Source organism: Denticeps clupeoides, chromosome 4, assembly GCF_900700375.1.
Source record: "Denticeps clupeoides chromosome 4, fDenClu1.1, whole genome shotgun sequence".
In the NCBI taxonomy this organism is placed as follows: Eukaryota; Metazoa; Chordata; class Actinopteri; order Clupeiformes; family Denticipitidae; genus Denticeps; species Denticeps clupeoides.
The window spans coordinates 19,858,531-19,867,465 of record NC_041710.1 but is presented as its reverse complement, the minus strand read 5'-3'; the positions used below and the strand labels follow the sequence as shown (position 1 = coordinate 19,867,465).

At 40.4% G+C, this 8,935-nt stretch overlaps 1 protein-coding gene and 1 long non-coding RNA gene across 2 annotated transcripts; both read left to right on the top strand.

Moving 5' to 3' along the window:
• Positions 1–393: 393 nt before the first annotated feature.
• Positions 394–1,039, top strand: LOC114787563 (uncharacterized). The gene is made up of 5 exons (XR_003749422.1): positions 394–403; positions 592–630; positions 728–778; positions 900–932; positions 1,023–1,039. It is a non-coding gene; the product is annotated as an uncharacterized LOC114787563 (long non-coding RNA).
• Positions 1,040–3,222: 2,183 nt separating this feature from the next.
• On the top strand, positions 3,223–7,200 carry cnga1a (cyclic nucleotide gated channel subunit alpha 1a). The gene is made up of 7 exons (XM_028978513.1): positions 3,223–3,446; positions 3,686–3,846; positions 3,999–4,040; positions 4,130–4,282; positions 4,366–4,470; positions 4,540–4,646; positions 5,012–7,200. The coding sequence occupies exons 2-7, from the start codon at positions 3,692–3,694 to the stop codon at positions 6,532–6,534; spliced, it is 2,085 nt and encodes a 694-aa protein (XP_028834346.1). The 5' UTR covers positions 3,223–3,446; positions 3,686–3,691; the 3' UTR covers positions 6,535–7,200.
• Positions 7,201–8,935: the final 1,735 nt, after the last annotated feature.

Sequence of the window (8,935 nt, the reverse complement as noted above, 5' to 3'; positions counted from 1 at the left end):
AAATTCCATTTAAGCCTCCTCAAACATGATTGGTTCATGACAGAATAAATTCGCCATATGGTTCATTTCACTCAGTGATCTTGCAGCTTGGTTACTGTGGGACCGATTCATTTCTCACCCCGTACCTGTATTGACTGAATTCACGTTTTCAAACGTTTTCTTCCTCTCAACATGTTCTGTGTGAAGATGCAGGCGGTGGCTTTGTTGCTGAGCCTTTTGGGTACCACTCTGGCAGCTCCTGTAAGTGCACGTTTTAATTGTGTGTCTGAAATAATTCATGATTAACACACCGACAATTTAAACTAATTGTTTTTCTGTGCAGCACTGCGCTCAGTATTGTCTCCTACTCCCACTCACCACAGTGACTTTGTTTTAACAGGCTAAAGAAAGCGGCAGCAGTGAGGTATTACAAATGCTTTGGATTATATATATACAGCTTTGTCTGAATACATATTATCTGTATATACAGCTTTATAACATGCAGTAGACACTGGCAGAACTGCAGAAACGTTTGATTATTATTATAGCCATTTAACAGCCATTTAATAATTTCCGCATGTTTTCTGAACACTGTTCTCTGACATCCTACAGGTGAGCTCAGCTCTGACTGCAGTTGGCTTCCACCCCCAGGTACTACTGCTCAGCCTTGGAAACCAGCGAAATGCTGCAGAACGAAATGCTGCCTACCATCAGAGCTTTAACCTGTTTTTTTTCCTCTTCATCACAGGGAAACGTTTTCATGCTGGGACAAGGCAATTCTGATGAGGATGAGCAAATGGTAGTGCTTCAAATGATAATTCTATATTTGTTATAAAATGATTACACGTAAGTTATTACTTGTAAATTGTTTAACATTCTTTGTCTCTCTCTCTCTCTCTCTCTCTCTCTCTCTGACATAGACCCCATTACGTTTCTTACCTGCTGACAGAATGGTAATTTTTCACATTATTTTGGTGAAAATCTGAATTATGGCCTAATGTTGATTAAAATGTTTTAGCTTCCGTTCTATTCTTCCCATACAGAACCAACTGAGAGTCTTGGCTGGTAACAGAATGGTAATCCTTCAAATATCTTTGGCAATATTATGAATGTCAGGGCCAATTAAACCTTTAATTCCATTTTCAAAAGGTGCATCTTCATCTCACTTTCTTTTTCTCTCTCACTTTCATTGAGCCAGATGGAAGTCGTGCCTGCAAACAGAATGGTTAGTCCTCCAGATTATTTTATCAGAATGATTGACATGTCATGTTTACCGAAGCTGACTAGAATATCTGTAACTACGTGCAGGTTTCTTATCCTCTTATCATATTTTTTCCTTGTAGCAGAACAATTTAGGAGTCTTTCCTGATAACAGACAGGTAATATTTTTGTTAATATTTCATGTTTATATTAAAGTTCATGAACATGTTTACGAATATTACCAACATTCTTTATAATCATGCACAGGTTATTGTCCAGATTAATTGTTTTTTTGCCTTGATGCAAGATCTGTGCTTTCACTGAAAATCAAATGACGGTTATGCCCTTTTTACAGACACAGTTTGATGTGTCATCTGGTTATGGAAAGGTAATTTTTGAAATTGTTTTAAAACATGATTAACATTAGAATAATTAACATGCATTGAAACTGTTTACTTATACTAATTTCAGTTAGAAGTCATGCCTGCTAAGGAAGTGGTAATTGTGGCATAGTTATCCCCCTCATGGAACATTTGTCAATGTTCACTCACTTTTGTGTAGCTGGTTGTGTAGGTGAATTTTCCTCCTTCTTTCTCTCGCTCTTTCTGTCATAGACCCAGTCAGGAGTCTTGCCTGCTAACCCTGTAAACGCAGGCTGTGTTAACTCAGAGGAAGCAGAGGCTGCAGGGCCTGCTAAAACCCCCGGAGCCAATGATGGTGGTCCATCAGATGAGGGCACTTCGGCAGCTGCAAAGGTTCCTGCTGTTCCTGAGAACCCTGCTGCTGAGCCTGTATCTGCAGCTGGTCCTGATACCGTTGACCCCGCTGGAATTCGGGGGGGCGTGCCTACTGATGCAAACAGCCCCATGGACACTGCAGCCAATACTGTGGACACTGGTTCTCCTGCTGTGGACACCGCTGGTTCCACTGTAGAAGCTGCTGGTTCTACTGTGGACACTGGTTCTCCTGATGTGGACACCGCTGGTTCCACTGTAGAAGCTGCTGGTTCTACTGTGGACACTGGTTCTCCTGATGTGGACACCGCTGGTTCCACTGTAGAAGCTGCTGGTTCTACTGTGGACACTGGTACTCCTGCTGTGGACACTGCTGCCACTTCGCTATGCCTATGAGATTTGTTATGTTCTGCGTCGTGACCAGAAATCCAAATGATGGGTGTCATGGCAACAGATAGGGTGGCTGTGGATGGGAAGTTGGGAAGGTTTGGAAATGTTGAACCTGTTTAATCTCTTTAACGGAATCTGAACTGGGCAGATTGGAAAGTAGTGGTGAAGGAGACCATGACTCGCTACTGCTTTTCTATCCTCTGTATGTTCATTTCCATGTCCTTATATTTCTTCTTTGTTCTGCTAATAAAAACTACTGATTTACAATGCAAATTCCTGGTCCTTGTTCTTTGTGATTGCTGCTTTTATCCAACTGTTGCCATTGTTGTCTTGTATAAAGAAAAAATGATAAATTACAGCTGACGCTGAGTTGTAAGTGTTCCATGAGAAATTAATTTTGGTTAATCATTTTGCAAGACGCTCACTGCAAAGCTGAAATCTGTGTTTGGACTGTTTCTTTGGTTGATGTGAGGGAGGTTTTGGGAGGAGGAGGTGTAACGGTTAATAGGATAAGGAGATATGGTAGAGAATGCTGACTGGGCAGGGGTGCCTGTTCGGCCTAATCCCTGTGGCTTCTTATTGGCCTACTCTCCAGGTATGCTGTAGTTCAGCCAAAGTCACGGACGGCACAAGGAAAAATGCAGTTCTAATTATTTCCCACACTTTAATAATGTTAATTAACTTCATGCAATTTTATTCACTCATTTATCAGACAAAGGACTAGACTTACAGCAGCTGACCAATATACTAACTGTGCTCAGCAGTCCATGTTCTAACCCCTGTTTGGAGGTTTTGTAATGAACCTCTTCACTGCCTGTTGATTTGTAATGAGTGTACGCAGAGGAAAAGCGAGGATAACAGTGTGACATTCCTACTGTCATTCGCATTCATCTTTGTAATCTGAAAATCCCTCGCTGGGTCGGGATGATCCTTCCACAGTTCTGAGGCTGCTGTAGCCCAGCCAGCTGTGGAGAACAAACCAACCGTGGTGCCGGGTTCTTTGTTAGTATTTTTTTGTACGTCCCAAGATTGTCATGGACAGTGCTTTTGATACAAGGCAGTACAAATTTCCAAGCTGCGCCACTTGAAGATGTGAACACGTATCTGAATTCAATCATGGATTCTTCTCAGAACTAGCTGCTGGTGAGTCATTATACCTGTTTATTATGTTTCAGCGAGTGGAATGATTTATCTAAAGCCTTCATTTAAATAGATCCATGAATAATTACTCCCCTGATGGACTTTTGACATGATGGTCACTTAATTAAGAGCAATGTCACCATAGACTAGGCTGTGTGCATAATGTCTTTATCTAATCACGCATCACATATTTGTTTTTTTTCCGTCTCATCTGTGCTTTCCCACCCTAAAAAAAAAAATAGATAGTAATGGCATCTGCGCTAAGCACTTACAGATTTGTTGGGCCATCCTGGGCAGTGGCTCCAAGCCCTGCTGAAGATACAGATGAGGGAGGTGACAGCCCTGCTGGTCCCCAGGGGCCCGGTCGCCTGTTTAACGTGAACAATAACAACAACAATGAAGAGTAAGCGGCCATGTAGACGCTCCACATTACATTCACTACATTTCATGAGCGTAAAGAACACTTACTATTGCTTTAGGAATGCAACAGCTATATGTTTACCTTTTTGCCAATAATAGCCTTACAGTTTAATATGGTGTATATCATTTACACAGGGAAGAGAAGGAGAAGAAGAAAAAGAAGAAAGAAAAAAAAGAGTGAGGGAATTTATGAAGGTTTTTTTTTTGTTCTTTGTTTTTTTAAGACTTTCAGAAGTATAGTGAAATAACACCTTGATTTCCATCAGGAAAAAAGAAAAGAAAGACAAAAAAATTGAAAATGATGAAAAGAAGGCAGAAGAAGAAAAAGAGAAAGGAGAGAAAGAGAAGAAAGAGATGGAAAAGGAGAAGGAAAAAGAAAAAGAAAAGGAGAAACAGAAAGACACAGACAAGAAGGAGGTGTACGTATGACCAGAAACGATTTTCAAATTTGAATCAACAGCGGCCTGAACAATCTTTAATGTCAGTGTTTTTGTGGACTCAGGCCTAAGGAGCCATTCATTATCAACCCAGCAGGCAGTCTGTACTACCACTGGCTCTTCATTATCACCGTCCCTGTCATGTACAACTGGACGGTCATAATTGCCAGGTACTTCACCGCATTCATCACATAATGTATTCTTTCATACCGTAGTTTACTCATTTATTGCTTTTCCAGAGCCTGCTTTGAGGAACTGCAGTTTGAATACCTCCTCACATGGTTCCTTTTGGACTACTCATCAGACCTTATCTATTTGGCTGACATGGCAGTGCGAGCCAGGACAGGTAAGCTTGGACTTAACAAACCAAAACGTTTGCTGAAGGTAACTGTGACAACCTATATTTATTTATTACATGGTCATTACACGATTACAATTTAAATCACATAAATGAACATTTTAATATGTAAATTAGCTGTAGATTGCTAATGTGCTGTGTTATAAAACTACATGCGATTTATAAAGTTTGGCATGTCAGGCCATATTTGTAATAGTGTGAATGAGATCAGTCAATGATTTTTGAGATCAAAAACTTTATTAAAACTCACCTTCTGTGTCTCAGAAATGATTACATAGAAATGACAAGGGCTAGTTAGTTTGTTTCTCCTCTCTAAGGTAATGGTGACAAAACTTTTTTTTTGTCACATTCAGGATACCTTGAACAAGGACTGCTCGTCAAAGATGACAAAAAGTTATTGGCAGAGTACATTTCCAGTACTCAGTTCAAAATGGACGTCATCTCTATGGTGCCTACGGACATCCTGTACCTTGCATGGGGACTTGAATACCCTGAGATCCGCATCAACAAGCTGCTGCGAATCAACCGGATGTTTGAGTTTTTCCAGCGGACGGAAACGAAGGTCAACTTTCCCAACATCCTGCGCATCGGCACCCTGGTCATGTACATTATCATCATCACTCACTGGAATGCATGTATCTACTATTCATTCTCAAAGGCCATTGGCTTTGGAGCCGATCCCTGGGTCTATCCCTCACTTGATGAAGATGAATTTGGTGAGCTTTTAACAAAGTACGCGTTCAGCCTGTACTGGTCTACGATGACCCTGACTACCATCGGTGAGATGCCTCCTCCTGAACATGATTCTGAGTTCTTCTTCCACACAGTCGACTTCCTGGCTGGAGTGTTCATCTTTGCCACCATTGTAGGTAATGTGGCCACCATGATCACTAATATGAATGCGGCCAGAGCCAAATTTCAGGCACGTATTGACAACATCAAGCAATACATGCATGTGCGGAAGGTGAGCAAGGAACTGGAGAATCGGGTCATCACCTACTTTGACTACATGTGGAACAACAACCGTGCACAAGATGAACAGGAAGTGATGCGGTACCTGCCGGCTAAGCTGCGAGCAGAGATTGGCATCAATGTGCACCTGGAGACACTCAAGAAGGTGCGAATTTTTGCAGACTGTGAGGCCGGGCTCCTGATCGAGCTCGTCCTCAAGCTGCGCGCCGTCATATTCAGTCCTGGGGATTACATCTGCCGTAAGGGCGACATTGGGCGCGAGATGTACATCATCAAAGACGGCAAGCTGGCAGTGGTGGCAGATGATGGCATCACACAGTTTGTTGTCTTGGGTGAAGGGAGCTACTTTGGGGAGATCAGCATCCTCAACATCAAAGGTAGCAAGGCTGGCAACCGCAGAACAGCCAACATCCGGAGCATCGGATACTCAGATCTCTTCTGCCTGTCCAAGGATGACCTGGTGGAGGCTCTGACAGAGTACCCTGATGCCAAAGCCATGCTGGAGGAGAAGGGCCGACAGATCCTCATGAAAGACAACTTGATTGACCTGGACCCAGCCAACTTGAAGCCTGACGAGAAGGACCTGGAGGACAAAGTGAGTCGCATGTACAACAGCATGGAGCTGATGAAAGCCAAATTGAGGAAACTTTTGGGAGACCATGATGCATCACAGAAGAAGCTTAAGAATCAAATTACCCAGATTGAGCGCTACACTGGAGAAATAGTTGAGGAGACAGAGGATGAAGAAGAAAAGAAAGAAGAGGTGGCAGAAGAAACGACAGATGAGGCAAAGAAGGAAGAAACTGCGGACATAAAAGAGCAGACAGTCATTGAAACCAAGGAAGAAACAACTGAGGAAGCAAAAGATGAAGCAACTGAAGAAAAGAAGGAAGGAGACGAATAGCATAAAAGAGAAGAAACCAAAGAAGATTTTTACAATTGAATGGATTAATAGGCCCTTTTTTGAAGGGTGCAGAATATTCTTTGGTGTTTTAAATTAGAGAGAATGCTACTTAGCAACAGCAACAACATTTATTTCTTATATAGCCCACAATCATATACAGTATGTCTAAATTAGCTACATAGCAGCCCTAAAGCCCCTGAACATTTTTTTCTTTCCCATATTCTGAAAAAAGACCATGCTTCAATTTAGATCCTGGTATCTCTGAATGCCATAGCTGCAAAATGTCAGGCCTAATGGCATCAATATCTTAATACCCCTTTTTCGCTGAAAGATTGGTACCTCTATTGTCGAATGGGAGCCTGAACCTGGTGCTACATTTCACTGAAAATAGAGTATTGACTAACGTAATGGCTTGTGTCTGATAAAGTAATGAACTTATTATAGCCAACGCTTCAGACCAGACAACTCTGTACGGATGATTGCAAGATAATGATATTCAAGCAGACTTGTACTGCACTGTGCATCTACTCTTGAGACTTGTTTAATCCTGTCATTAAAAAATACACTGAGACAACATTGTTATGTTCAATTTAAATGTCACTTATTTGTGAATTTGATTGCATAAACTGATTGAAATATTTCATTTAAATGAACCAATATTTCATTCTTTTTGGGTGGTGCTTTCCTTCTGTCAGTGATGCCCTCTTGGGTGTGCTTTTTGAAACAATCATTTGGTTTTCAATAGAATGACACAGCAGGTGGCTTAATATTAAACATGATAACACAAAATGATAACACTAATAATTTTGTTTCTGTGTTGTAATTCATAACCGGATAGTTCCACCACTGTTAGCACCATGTTTTGATGCATTCTTTTTTATTCTAAAATTAATAAGACTGAAGGTCAAAGATGTGTCCACGCAATTATTTGCACTGCAAAATCATGAAGAATTTTAATGTGCGGATATTAAAATACAAGTTCCATTAGGGGAAGCAGAGAGACCAGTATTTGCAATTGTTGGTAATCTTTGCTTTCCAAATTAAAACAAAATGCAAGCTGACTTCTTACAAGATTGCAATGATCTAATTTTGAAACATCAAAAGACATAAGATTTATATTACTAGTTCATTGATGTGAAAGAAGATGGGATTTGGGCAAAAGTTTATTGCATTATATATTAGATAACATACTGCAGGTTCAAAAGTGAGATTTAGTTTTGCTGTGAAAGCAAAATATTGCAAGGCATTTATCTCAATTAATTTAACATGCATTTTTGTTACTTTTTGTATCAAATAAGTTATACCTGGAATCTCTGTTGCAGTGCAGTAAAAGCAATTGACTGTACAGAGTTTATATTCAATTTAGAGAGCAGTACAGGAGCAATAAATAGTGATGTATCGATTGCTGACGGGAAAGGGTTTGAAGTGCCTATGTTTATACATATCAGATAGCTTACTTAATTGAGCAGCCTGACATTGTGGAGTAACTATTTTTGTGTGATCAGAATAATTAATAAATGCTAATAATTAATTATTGAATTATTTATCACAGACACAGATGGACCTGGCTCTCAGCACAAGCCACTGGAACAATGCTTTCTGCATACACATTTAAATAGAAAAAAATATTTTATCTTTAGATATCTTATTTTTAGAATATAGTTTAAAATTCATCAGTAGCAGTAACTCCAGAGGTCATCAGCACAACAGGTTTTCGGTGCTTCCTGTGCTTTTTTTGGCTTGCGCTCCCATCTGCAATCTGACATGGTCCATTCCTTAAAATCTTAAAGAACCTCCTAAAATCTCAACTTTTCTCAAAGGCCTTTGACCTTTAAGTATCTATGTATAGTGGCCATGGGTTTATTGAAAAAACAACATTATTCCACTACCTAATTTCATACATAAGGTGTTGCATATGTTCAGGCTTGTCACCATAAATGGTAAGAGGGCATTTAAAATGTGTTCTTCTAGAAACAGAATAGGACAGACATGAAGGATTGGTGCTACTCAAGAACCATTTACAATCACAGAGGCAGCCAGCAATATAAACTGTCTCCTTCCACTTTGCCTGCTAAAGGATGTTTGGTTTCTGTGGACCAACCAGGTGAAGGCTGCCCCCTTTACTTATTTGCCAGTGAAATACCATTAAGTGAAATACCAGCTTATAAAAGATCTGTGTTTTCAGAGGGCCAATATTCTAAGAGAGCAAAAGCGTGGAGGGATTATCTTCAGATTCCAAAATTCATTGGGTCTCACAATCTGACTTTTTTTTTTTAATAAAGGGGGGATGGGTGGAGGGTGTAAATTACTCACCTTTGGTTTGCGATACAATCACTCCCTTGGCAAACCTCAATGCTTCATTAACCTCAATTTCCAGGCAATCCATGCTATCAGCTGGATG